General features: G+C 39.6%; 1 protein-coding gene across 2 annotated transcripts in view; it reads right to left on the bottom strand.

Annotated features, from left to right (window-relative positions):
• The window catches only part of LOC119745442 (cilia- and flagella-associated protein 410-like), a 33,460-nt gene that overhangs the window by 1,323 nt on the left and 17,956 nt on the right, over positions 1-14,181 (bottom strand). Inside the window, exons 2-4 of one of the 2 annotated variants that reach the window (XM_038221790.1) lie at positions 12,458-12,728; positions 9,535-9,685; positions 2,844-2,952 (exon numbers count right to left, since the gene is read on the bottom strand). In XM_038221790.1, the coding sequence (XP_038077718.1) occupies positions 2,844-2,952; positions 9,535-9,685; positions 12,458-12,710 (513 nt within the window). In that variant the 5' untranslated portion in view covers positions 12,711-12,728. The remainder of the gene's footprint in view (positions 1-2,843; positions 2,953-9,534; positions 9,686-12,457; positions 12,729-14,181) is intronic. The other variant, XM_038221791.1, reaches the window with a different exon arrangement.

The following is a 14,181-nucleotide window of genomic DNA, read 5'->3' on the forward strand; positions in this document are numbered from 1 at the left end:
TAGTACTTTTTGTGCGTGTGAAGGGTAAACATGTACGGTACATGGGTCATTCAATAAATTTGGGGTACAAAAGCGCGACATTTTTGAGTCCCTGTTACACCTGACCTGTGTAATTTGGCACCCAAATATCATTCAAAGTGACTTCAAACTACGTTTTAATTGTTTGGCAGGTACTTTGCTTTACATACCCTTGGAGATAGAAGGCATTAAAGAATGTGTCCTGAATTAAACAAAAATGGACCCCAAATTTATGGACTGACCCACATGTAATTAAATCTATTTCATCAGATTTAAGATTCTTTTACTTTTCAATGATTTTTTTTTTAGAAAACTGAGTGTTGAAAATGTTAAGAATGCATGTCACCACTACGAACATTTTTTGTGTGATTTTGGTTACGGCACATTGGTCACTAAAGGGTTACAAAGAATGTAAATGTTTTAAACTGACGGTTCAACAAATTCTTGTAAAATGGGTTAAAGAACAACAAAATGTGACAGTACAATTTAACTTGAAATCCAAATTAATTTTTTAATTTTTACGATCTGTCACTGCATCCGAAATGGTCAAAACTAATAACATGTACAACACAGCATAGTCAACCACTGTTAAGATGAATAAATTTGCAAGCATTGTGTTAACCAAAAGCCAACAGGAAAGAGTGCATTGGAATAAATGTGTACATGTGCAGAAATAAAATTTGTGAAAACGTGTCAACACTGAATAATCTTGAAATCCAAATAGTCAAACAGAACACTGTAAACAAGGAACAAACATCAACACACACACAAATGACAAAAACTGCCAACATATTTGAAGGGCATATGAAAAGCAAACATCTCTACATGTACCGACTGATGTATGATTAAACTACCAACAACATGCGAAAGTCAAACAACAAATGAAAAAAACATCAAATTTAGAACATGATTCAATGTTTGGTTTTCAAACCCAAAGGACACACACACAAACAGTTCAGCGGCCGCAAGGACGCCAAAATGTTGTTTGAATGTCTTCTTCCTGCTATTTCTAGCCCCCACGAGAAGCCGACTTGGTGTTTTGACAGGATGCTCTGGCCAAACAAGAAGCACAAAGGTGGAAATGGAAATGGTGTCTGGAGCACCTGTTGCCGCAGAGAGGAATGCACGCTTGACATATTGGCTTGGCGACATTGCGGCACCGAAAGTAAAAAAATGTGGGGGGGGGGGGGGGGGAATGCACGAGTCCACGGCAAGGGTTTGATCTATTGCTGCCGTGGCGTTACCGTCGCATAAAAAATTCATGACATGGGCAAACACTCCACACCGGACTCTGTGTAATGTGTCATTTTCTATCTGATGGGACCGGACGCGTTTGCAAATTGGTGTTATACATGTACTTTAAATTCAATAACATTTGGAAGAAGAAAAAACTTGATGATTAAAAAAAAAAAAATTGTCATTTAATTTTTCTGAAGTCAGGGATGTGCATGTGTATGTACACACAGTCTTGTTCTGTTGTTGTGTGGACATACACTTGTCTGTGCGAGGTACGGTATTTATGGGGACTGAAAATGCTGTGGGGACAGCAGAAAGTCCTTATAACTCGACCCTAATTTGCCTAACAATAAAAAACTTCCTCATAACGCGGTGTAGGCCTACCCTTATAAGCTATAGTATTGTTTTGCAGGATTTTGAAGAAAACAAGTAAATACACCGTACGTTATTTGCAAACTGGCAGTCACAAATTTCACATGAACATGTATTAAATGAAAGTGATTTTTAGTGAACAGGGCACGTGAACCAGCTAAGTGTCCTTCAAACACTATCACAATTAGGTAATAACAGCCCCCTCTTTTGGTCAAATATGGAGTCCATACTGATAAGTTTAATTCTAATCTAGAACCCCCCCCCAAAAAAAAAAAATTCTCACGAATTACCAAGTGTGAAAAATCTTTTTACAGGCTCAATGACTTTTCATACTTTCGCACGATCCTCTACCAGCTCTGCATGTTTAAAAGACATTCCCAGTTTTCCACACTCCCAGCCTCAAAAACACTCCAAAATGTACAATCTAAGTTCTGGAAACCACATGACAATAAATAAAAAGGCCTGCCAGCGGTGATTGCAATGTGTGAAAACAATTCACTCAAGGAAATGTCATTCCCGGCAGACTCCAAATCCCCAATGTAAGCAAACATTGGATGTTACATCTAGTCAAACACCAATTCATCTTTTTTTCACACAAAAAAAAATTACAGATGTCGAAATGGGCCAGTTTAGGTTAGTGACTCAGAAGTGGGTATAGGTTCTGGGAAACAATTTTTTTATAGATCAACGCTCTGTTTGGAAATGTTCAATTGCCTCCTAAATCTTTTGCTAAACTGTTACAGTATTACAAGTACCTCTTCACCCAAACAAGCCCAAAACAATTGGACTATTTATATGAGCCGCCGACAGGGTATAAAGAGATTTATGCATTACGTCCTACAAATGGGGCACAACCATGCAGGCATGCAACGACAGGAGGTTATTTTTGCCAGTGTCAAACGTTACATGTAATTAGCAAGGAGAGGCTGTGCATACATGTACATTACTTCACACATTTTAAAAAAAAAACCGGGCAACACATGTTATAGTTATTTCCTTAAAATTCTCAGGAAATGCAGGGTTTGACAGCAGCCACTTTTCTTTGATCAACACAAGTTCCTTTTCACGAATACAAACTGAAATCGTTAACTATGCATCGAGTTAAGCAAATTGCGTCATCAATCTGCCCGGTAATGTGTTTGTTGTTGGTTTTTGCTTTTTTGTTATTGTTTGTTTGTTTTTTCTTTGTTTTGAGAGCTTTTGATTTTCTGACTTACCCTTCCTTTACTTGATCCTGTTCTGTGTTTGGCCGGCGAGAGTTTGTCCACCGGCAGGGGCTTTAGTCCCAACTCCTCCCGGATTTTACTGCAGAGAGGAACATAAAGACTACTTTTTGTTAACATCCCTCCTTAAATTTTCAACCAACTTTACAAGAAAACAATTTCTTGGCACTGTAAATGTGCTACGAAAGATTTAGGAAAGGCAAAACTTTAAAACATCAAGCCCCTTAAATTTTAGGCAGCTTACCTGACTTTTATTTGACCTGACAAATATTTTGAACAGCTATTTTCCTAGCAGTATAAAAGTTATACACTTTTGAATGAGACATTAAAAAACAACAATGCACTGACTCAAGTATTTTTGATTATTTTTTTTTAAACTCAAACTATTTGGGCCCAACAATAATTCGGCTCTCGCAGGACGGTTTCATTCATGCGCAAAATGAAAGCCGTTTTTTAAGAGGGTTGCAGATGCCAAGTTCGAGGGGAAAAGTATCGTAAAATGAAGGGACTGCAGAAATCTTCATTGCAAAAATGCGAAAACAGGTTATTTTTGTTTAATTCAAAAGAGACATCTGGACAATCATTCAAAAATGATGAAATGCAACGATGTGCCGAGCCGCTTCTTTAAAATCCTAAAGGAAAATATATGAGGCTTTAATACGTCCGTCCGTAATTAGGCAGACTGAATGACAGTAATTGGGCACTTACAAGGCTAAGGAGATAATGTTGGGGATCAGGAACTGAACAATCCCCGCTACCCACAAATCTAATTGTCCTGACGCTAAAATCAATCGGTGGCAATTTACGGGCGGGAAAACAAGTGACCCTGAATATGTGCACTGAGGGTGGGTGGAAATCTGTTGCCTTTCTGATGTTCCAAGGCTGCAGACATACATGTACCATACTACGGGATGTCTAAAGTAGCTTGGGTATAGATTGTGGAGTTTTTACTTGGTTCAATTCAATGTCTTTTTTAATTTGATTCTTGGGGGGGGGGGGAGCGGACAAAAATGACAAAGACCAGAGAAGAGACTTGACATACCGGGCTGTTCTGGCAAAATCAGACGTGGGCAAAGGCCACAGTGAAGAAAAAAGCAAAAAAAAAAAAAAAACGGGGACTTTTTTTTTTTGATTTTCAGATTTATTGATATTTTGTAATCTTTGATTTGTCTACAACACATATTTTAAAGAAACAGTGTGAAAATCATGGAATGAAAGTGTCTTTTAAGGAAAAAAAATTGGAATCTTTCATTTTCACTTATACAAAACTGGACACTTTAAAGGCCTTTTTCTCAGTATTTTCCCTTTTGGCATGTTGATAAATGCAAACTTTAAACAGTAGTAATTTGTCAACCAAATATCCGATTGAAGTACAACACATAGTATTGTAAGGAGAATTTTATTCTCTTTCTTAATACCCGCAAACCCTCATTTCGACCCCTTCCCACTCCTGTCTCACTTTGCCAGCACGCCTCACATACATATGTACATCCTGTGTTGAATATCCAGTATTGATATGGGGACCAATTTGATGGAGCTTCCACACATGAGCACATGGATAATTTGCTAATCATAGGAAATATTTGCTGAGGAATAAACAGCTAACCGGCCAAAATGAAACTGGCACAATAGTACACAAATGATGAATGTTTATGCGTGCAATGGTAAGATTAATTTCATGAGGTGACAGATGGATCGTCCATTTTATATAATGACATACAGATCCTTGGCATTTGATTGGTGGAACTCACATCACATGACATTCATTATTGCTCCCATTCACGCCGGGGCTCAAAACGTCCCATTCGCCCATGGTGAAAGGGTTTTTCTATTCAACAGTTAGGATGGCCCGGTATCTGTGTGCAGATGCATGCTGGTGTGCCAATTGAGAAAAATCATGAACCTACAAAATGTACATCTTACTGTACACGCTTTGAAAATTAGAAAAAAAGTCTGTTGTTTTCAATATGTGTATTAAACACAGTAAACAGACATCAAAAAAAAAATTTCAATTTGCCATACAACTATTGCCATGCAGACAATTAATGTACCACAAAAAACCCCTAAAAATACCTCAAAGGCTTTCCGTCTTCATACACAGAAACTTTAACGATGAAATTGAAATCGGTGGGTAAACAAAAGTCACTCAATTGATTTTCTTTGTATTGTTTCTGTTCATGGCTTTAAGTGTACCCTCTGAAGTTAACATGAAATTTAATCAAAAGTACCACCGCTGCAGGGTTTAAAAAAAAAAAAATAATAAAATGATCAGTCATTTTTTGTTCGCCTTTTTCTCTCTGTCTTTGTTTATATACCCATTGGGCTTCCCTGGTCCTTCCGGACTTGCTACTTTCTACAACAAAGCCGTTTTATTTACTCAGGGATAAGGACGGTAAAATCACGGTGGTACTTGTGAGGGTTTTCTCGGCCGGCTGGGGAGCGGCGGTTTTGGGTGGGTGGGTTGGGAAGGCAAATCCTGCTGGAGGGGAAATGAGGGTGGGGAAGAGAGGACAAGACATGGTGGAGGAAGGGCTGGCGAAATTGGGTAGGGATTATCTATTGTCTGTGGCTAATGGGAAGAGACTGACTTGTGTCCTCGGCAGATTGCCAGGCGGTGATAATAATAATGCTTCGCACGATCATATAGACCACCACAAAAAATTGAAATTAAATAAAAAGCCAGTCAAAATTGAGCTGAAGAACTGAAAATAATAATTCAGAGAGGGAGGAAGGGGGCGAGTGGAATCTTGTTAAGGAATAACACCTCTGGGTATGATTTTTTTTTTTAGAGGAGGAAATTACCAGCCTTGGAGTGGTGCAGTGGACAATGGTTTGCAATCAAGGAGGAAGGTGTCGTTGGGGAAAATTTTTCGAAAGGGAAGGGGGGGGGGGGGGAGCTGGCGAGACTCATCAACACCTGGGGGTGCTGGGATGGGTCTGTAATCACCCGGCCGGCTTTCCTGTGTGTGTTTTCTGAGGTGTTCCTTGAGGGGATGAATTGGGGGAGGGTGGTTAGGGGGAGTGGGTATAGTGGAGAGGTGAATCAGACTTAGGAGTGGCCACTCGAGCAGAAGTCATAACAGCCGCGGGGGAATGGACCCACAATGCAATGTGCCTCGGAGCAGCACACCCATGCTGTGATTAAAACTTACCCAACAAATACGTGCATAAATTACTCTGTTCCAAATTTTGTTTTTTGGTGATGACCTACTTATCTTTTCATTCATTGGTCAGTTAAATTCTGTTCTTCAGATTGTAACAAATCAAAGCTGTTCTTATTCAGAATTTGTAAAATAAGGTTGTTTGCGCTATTTCAATCATTTATTTGTCCTGCATGTAGTTTTTATAACTTAGTGGGCATGTACCGGGGTATGTACACAGTGCACAAACATACACACACAAACTGTGTTCACTGTCGATCGTGGACGTCCTATTGTCCCTCTTTTGTTTGTACTCTAACTTTTTAGGAAGACTCCCATATGTTTTGTACACGACCCCAATCGCGGACGTATGCTGGGAATCGTGGACGATATTGTGCTCTTTTGTTCTCTGGTATTTTTCGTCCACGGTTTGAAAAGATCAACACATAAATGAAGTTGCACACTTATACCGGGCAAAACTTGCTCAATGTCCCTTTTAAACTAACCAGATTTGGAAGAGAATATTAAAAAATTGGCTTAAAAATTATTTGTACAAGCAATGTCACATGTAGTACATGAATGTGCAGTACACTCAGCTACCCGCAGAGGCATTATTACGCAAATAGATACAGAACGAATGGGGGGAAAAAATCCCTTATAATGGCTTTCCATAAGGGAGTTATAAATCATTTAGTGAATTTTCCAACAAAAAAAATTGAATATGTACATGTAGCTGTACTCATCAAAGGCAATTTCAATCTCAAAATACCATCTTTATATCGCAAAACGACCATACATTTGTACACAGAAATCCAAGTTACTGTGAGAGCAGGTGTGTAATAATCATAGTCCTAATTGGACATTTCTAGACAATTTCAAAGCACCCAATCAGCAATGACCTTCCTACTCAGAACCCCATTACTGACTGGCCAATCGCGCGACCCCTCTTTCCCTTTACAAGCCAATCATAGTTGGCCTTCCCGACCGACACAGGGTAGGGAAAAAAAGGCAGGTGCTTCCCAAAGGAAGATTGAGTTAAGCCCTCCGAGCGAGGACCCAGACACCGACACGCAGAGACCTGATTGCTACCTCCCAATATATATAACCTTGTGTACTTGTACCAGTGCTTCCAACGCTCAGGGTAAAGCCCCAGACGCTTAAAATGCCCTCTGGGCAACTTGCGGTATTACTCATAACTCCTGACTGCGACAGATCCAATAAAGTGCAATAACTTAATTCATTCACATTTTTCTCCCTTTCTATCTTTTTTTTTTTTGGGTACAAAAATCGCCAATCCCTACAACTCGTGTCGGGATGAGGACAGACATCTGCATGCGCTTTGTCGCGGGTAATCTTCAAGGAAATAACCCAAGAAATCTTGGTGCCAATTTAAGTGATGATTCATAGGGCAACACAAAGGATACATCAGCATAAATGAAGTGATTTTCCTTTTTTTTTCTCCCCTGTTTTTATTCCCCCGAGCTAGCTACCACCATTCATAAAAGAATAATTCATATGAATATTGGTAAAGCCCAGGACAGGAAGAAAATGAAGATTTGCAGAAAAATAATGGACTTTGACGGATGGCGAGACAAAGATGATAACAACCGCATCGTCACTCTATTTTCATTACTCACACGTACTGGTAGTATGGGAAATTAATGGAAAACAAATATGAAAAACTGTCCTCCAGAAAAAAACTACCAATTTTTCCTTAGATATTCAAAGGAGGAGCGTACAATTTGCTGCATTGAGTTGATTATGGGATTTTTTGCGATTTTTTTTTTTTTTTTTTTAGAATTACTTCTTTTTGTTCCAATGATTCACTATACTTCTGATGAATAATCATAAGTAGGCAGGGCTTCACATAAAAGAAATAATAATAATTAAAGTGACACTCTAATTTCCAAGCAATTGTGGAAATTGGTTTATTCAATTAAAAAATATAAACCTTTTACCAAATATTTGCGTAGAGAATTCGGGGAAATATAGAAAAGTGCTGATTTACAGTAAAATGTAATCTTGTAAAACATTTGCTGAAGACAAAGGTGGCAAAGTTTTTTTTTGGTGTGAGATCCAAAGACCACTTCAAACCATTTCTCTCCGTTGCCAATCAAATTATCATGCAAATCAAAAATGCAGAAAGAAAAACAATCCAGATGTCATATTGTTCAGACATGCAACTGGGAATTTACGGAAAAACGGGAAGATTCCAAACCACACAAGACTGTGTACAGTGTTTTTCAATTTTTAATGGCGATCATGAGAAGTAAAAAAAGGCAAATCAGCAGATCCGAGGAAAAGTTGCATGCCTGATTTAAAGGGAATATACATCATTTGCTTTTGCTGTAATTTTCAGAAATGGATGGAATTGGGGGGTGGGAAATATAAAGCAAATATAGTTACACTGACTTTTTGGAGGTTTTGGGTTCGAAAATGCTATAAAAACCAAGAAAAACGATCATTTTCCTGTAGTCTGGTTCCCTGACTCCATATAAGAAGAAACAGAGCAGTTTACATACATTGGGGAATTGTAAGGTCAGGGAACCAGTCTAGCTGGCTCGTACCCGTTCATAGATTTGTAATCGATTGCAAACAAGTGCAATGGTCAATTGGGGCCAGTATTTGAAAAAAAGCCAGTTGTTTCCAACGCTGATCGGCCGATCAGCGTTGGAAATTGATACAAAAATACCACTTTTCTTGAAAATGACAGTATACCAGGTGCCATAATTTTACAGGATGCTTTAGACTGTCATTTACCAACATCCTATTAAGGTATTTCGTAAAAACTTGGTAATTTTATTTTTCGATGTTTGCAAATGTTGTATATTCCCTTTAAGTTGTTGTGCCCATACATTAGCCTTTTTCAAATATGGTGGAAACAACAGGAAGGCAGCATTATTATCGGGCCACAAGTAATCGGGCCACAAGTAAAGTTTGTAAAGTAATAATTCAATAACTAAACGTGAGCCTTTTTTTTTTCTGATCCATGTCCATTCAAAAGTGAAAAACTTTTTTGTGAATAACTTAAGCCAAAAAAAAAATAATCGTTCTGCTTCCGATTACACGGCATTCTAAAATAGGGTAGGTACCCCGGTAGGTAGGGAATTTTTTTTTTTGGCCAATTTTTTTGTGTTCAATCAAATGGAGGCGTCTGCGTGTAGTCAAGTGTACATGTAAAACTTAGAAATTGATGGTTTTGGGTGTTTTTTTCTCATTTTGCCCATAAAAAAATTATGGTAGGGGCTCTCAGAATAGGGTAGGTAGGGAAACCGGAAGCAGAACTATTTTTTTTTTTGGGCCTTACTGTATAAAATGATATTTCAAAAAGAATACATCTTTTTCAAGATGCCCAAACACAACACGATCTGAGTGACTTTAAATTCTCAGTGACTCATTCAGTCAGCGACTCAGTCAGTTAGTGACTCAGTTGGGGAGTGACTCAGTCAGACAGCCAGTGACTCAGTCAGTCAGAAGACAAAAGGCTGGCTCACTGATCCAGCAAGAACTAATATAATTTAAACGAGTGTGGAGCCAGTTCTTACTTTGTTTCGTCCAGGCTGATTTCCACCGAGCTGTCTCTCAGGTCTTTGTCCTTGGCGATGTGGCCGTTGGCCTGCCATCTGAGCGAGGCGATGGGTGGGGCCAAGTCGTGGCCGTGCTCCATGGCTCGGTTCACCTCATCGTTAGTCACCACTGCAAAAGGAAAACAAAAATGATGGATGAGGAGGGATGAAGTTCACAACTTTTTGAGACCTCTTATTTTTTTATGAATTAAATACATTTTAGAAACAACGTAAGTCTGTAACTATCTATCTTTACTATTTGTATAATTGAAGCAACACGCCTAGGTTGGCTGCATTTTGTTTGAAAATGTGAACATTGGTGATGTTACACTTTTTGTTTTTTTCTTTTTAATGCAAATTGCCCATCACAAGGCCAAAGAACCAGCCCCTCACACTGAAACAAGACAAGATAATCTAATCTCTTCACGGTATGAGTAGGGTTGGGATGGGTTAACTAGTCCACTGCAAGGCATAAATAATGCCTCTACCCATATTTTCTTCAAAAATGTATTGCTAGAAAATAGCCACTAAAAAAAGAAATGTTTTTTTTTAAACACATTAATCTTTCCATAATATTGCTCCTTTTTTATTGGTGGATGATGATTCTTCTTTTAAATGTACCCAAGAAATAGTTTGATTGATCATACTGAGTGAACAAAATGAATGAAAAAATAAGAATATGTACCCTTTTCTCCGGCATGGAAGCCTTTTTCTAATTTGTATTGATGAATTGGAGCAGAAATTTTAAAAGCCTGTTTTCCATAAAGATGAAGTCATTCCATGACAAATCTTTGCGGTTCTAGCATATTTTTGTTCACTACATTCAACAATATTGACCAATATGAAACAAAAAGAAAACTACCGAAACAAATTTCTACAGATGACGCATCCTCCTTTAAGTGCAGAGCACTATCAAAAGAGTGGTTGTAAATTAGTGACTTACGACTGATTACACGAATTAGATACCGTCGCGCGGCGCGAGCAGTGCCAAGACCATTTGCACTCTACAATCGCATAAATAATAGAATCTTAAAGTTTCCAGTCACATCCAATGTTTAAAAAAAAAGGACTAACGTGATTCTATTTCTCTTACAGTGTACTTGTAGTGTTTTTATCACCCGGGGGAACGGGGATGTCCCGCGACGCGGGTTCACGCAAGTTCACTCCGGACTAAGCAGCATTGTTTTCCACAATTCTTTCTGACAGCCACAAACCCCCCCCCCCCCCCCCTTTTTGGTCAGCGACACACAGGGCAAAGTCGTTGAGTCGTAAGGTACATGTATAGCCTATCCCCAATGGTTCGGATCAGAGGGGAGAAAAAAAAGGCGTGAGAGACAACGCAACCACTCCAACTCATTCAAATTTAAAAAAAAAAAAAAAAAAAAAAAATGCAAGCGTGGCGCCAACGTCGTCACCCGGGCAAAAGAGATTTCCCCACCGTTGGGTAATCTTCTTAGATGGTGAAGATGCTTCACTCCTTGTTGTTTTGTTTTGTGTTTTTCTCTTGCTTTTTTTTCTCTCTTTCCATCTGTGATAGACTGTCATCGCAACGCTGGTGACACGTGATGACTCAACGGCAGGCTAATGCGCCAAGTGAAGTAAAAGAGGGCGCGCATCAGAGCGGCTTCTGCTCGCGCTTGGGCTTTTTTTTTTTTTTTTTAAATACATAATAATACAGTTTGCCCCAAGGGTATCGCATTGTCTTCTCGTAGGAAAGTTCCCCTTCGACAGCTTGAAGAGGCTTTGACTGGAGACCAATCCAATTTCTACTCACATCATCTCGAGGGACACTAATTCTTTTTTTTTTTTTTTTTGCTCGTCAATTTTTCTGTCGGATTTATCAAAAAACAAACATGCAGGAAGACTGATGACGGGGTGTGGAAAGAGAAGTGCTGTAATCTTCCCATCTTTCAGTCATGTCAAATTACAATGAATGTGATGGTCCTCATGGTATTATGTTTTCTTTCTTTTTTTCCCTTCTACTTGCCAGGTTAGTGGCACCGTGATGAGAGGGGTTAAGTCCGATTTCCGAGGGGGTGAAAGGATATGGCAGGTGGTTCAGTAAAAACTACAAATGAAGCAGATGAGCTGAAAAATGAGGGCTTCAAAATGGTAGGAATTATGTTATATTAACTTTAACCCTTCAGCTGTCTGAACAATCACAGACAGTAAAAAAAAATTGATCCTCTTCCCCTGCTATGCCTTATACAAAGGCTAGTCACCAACAGTCAGATCATATTTTCAGCAAGCACTGTGCCTAGTCAAATTCAGTCAAGCGACAAAAGCAGACAAGTGGTAGGCACAGCTGGCTTTTCAATCAACTATAGGGCTCGCTCAATGACGGCCATCTCTGTAGGAGAACCGCAACTGCGTATTTTACGCGATCAAGCACGCATTGCACAGTGTTGAAAGAGTTCCAAACACGCGTGCTTGTTGCTCAAAATACCACGCAGCCGATGCGCGTTATGCAAGTTCACGCTCAAAATGCTGATGCACGTGGCTGGTCTGTAGGAAATGACGTCATTTGAATGAGACCTATAGGCAAAGCATACCGGTAGTTGTATCAAATCGCATAAACAGTCACAGCCAGTCAATCCTGCTTTATGTAGGCTGGGAGCTCTTAACTGTTGAAAACAGTCACTTGATTGATTGATTTTGACTGAAAGGACAACTTTGCACAGAATGTATGTTCGCATTGGAGGGTTAATTACCAATAAATGAAAAACCAATGGTTCTTTTCCAGTGGAATGTCATGGCAAGTTTTCGCACAAGTTTCAGACAAGTTGTGCGAATTTTGCACAAGTTGCACACATATAAACTCTGGTGACTTTTGCTGCGAATGTTTTGTGACATCAAAAATTTGCATCGTACTCGCATTTGCCTTTTAGGCCAAAATACTCACAACTGTTGTCGAGTTTCTGCAGGTTGGGTAGCATGCGCAGCACCGTCAGCCTGTAGTGGTCGCCCGCAGCGCAGGGGTTGTCGGCCAGCCACAGCACCCGCAGCTTGCGCAGGTTGCGCAGGTACCAGATCTCCGACAGGTCCCCGATGCAGTTCTTGCGGATGTAGAGCTCCACCAGGTTGGGGCAGTGGGCAAAGTCCTCCAAGGTGGTGATGCTGTTGACGCTGAGGTTGATGACCTCGATGGTGGGCATCTGACGCAATATCGAGACCTGGAAGTCGAGGGGGGGGGGGGGGGACGGGATGGGTAATGAAATGAAAAAAGATATTTTAGAAGGTAGTTGCAAACATGACAAACAAGGGACACAGACAAACTGGACGCGGGTTGGCCTGTATTAAAATAAGTCTTGTGGCTTGGAAAATGAACTTCTCAGGCTGTCCACATCAGAATCAAATTGGGTTAAGTAGCATACATGTATCTAGCAGGGCTGAGATTGGGAGAAAATGAGAAATCTACAGAATAATCAGCAGAGGTGGTTGGGGGCCGTCAAGGGTCCCAAAGCAATGAAAAGGTCCATGGTATTTGTTTGTATAAAGAGTAAAGGCAGCCCTTAAAATACCCCTTTCTTTTTCGTGTTAAAAGTAAAGACATCTTTATGTTAAAACCTCAACCATTCCAGATTTCCCAAGTTTTATTTATTAATCCTGAAATCAAGCAAAATCTTGACAAATCTCACCCATGATCTAGGCAAAAAAAAATGGTTCAAGTCTGAGCATAAATAATTAAATCATAACTCTCTGGGCATTTTGCTTGGACATTTTCCTAGCCATCCAAACTCCAACACAGGTTCTTTAACCCTAACTCCCTAGCATGATTTACTAGGAACCATACCCATCCTGGCAAATTCCAACACCATATGGCAAACTGCACACACATATTTCTGACTTTGATTCTGGAGGTGTGCCAACCCAATGTAAAAGACTGTCAGTTTAGGCGTACTGTACCCATCCTGACAGATTCCAACAAAACATGCCGTTGGGGTTGGATGGGTTGAGTTCTGTTAGGGTTAATCCAAAAGGGCATTCTTTATCTTTGAACAAACTTCAACATTGAGCTCCTATAAAGAAACAGTCACAAGGCCCTACAGTTCTAAACCAACTGAAAATGTTCCCAAACCTAAGCGTCAATTTTTGGCAGATTTGCAAAAGTTTATGGTTAAAGAAAAAATAACAGTACAAATTGTAACAGCATGACCTGCTCCTACAGATAAAAAGTCAATGCACAGTCAATACTTTCAGAAATATCAGTATAAATTGATTTGGTAACAAAGAAGCTTCTGAAGATTTGTACGTACAATGAAGGAATTGCATTGTGAGACACAGTTATCTACTTGTATTAAACCGAGCAACATAAAAATGATAAAATTACCGGGAGTGGGTCATTAGGGAGACTTTCCCATAGACTTGTGCACAAAATTGTTCAAACTTAAATGTGCCCTAACCCAATATTCCCTTGTCCTTTTTCCACAAATTTCGGTATGTTTACTAATTAGACCATAAACAAAAAATATAACCTAACTGCGACAGCAAAATTTTGCCTCTAAAGGGGGCTGTGCCATTAGGGAGACAGTTATGTGTCTCCCTAATGACCGGTGTCTCCCTATTATCGAAGAGTTACGATAATGCGTCTCCCTAATGGTACATTTAGTACAACATTCTCACATG

Source organism: Patiria miniata, unplaced genomic scaffold (assembly GCF_015706575.1).
Source record: "Patiria miniata isolate m_02_andy unplaced genomic scaffold, ASM1570657v1 HiC_scaffold_7, whole genome shotgun sequence".
Classification (NCBI taxonomy): Eukaryota; Metazoa; Echinodermata; class Asteroidea; order Valvatida; family Asterinidae; genus Patiria; species Patiria miniata.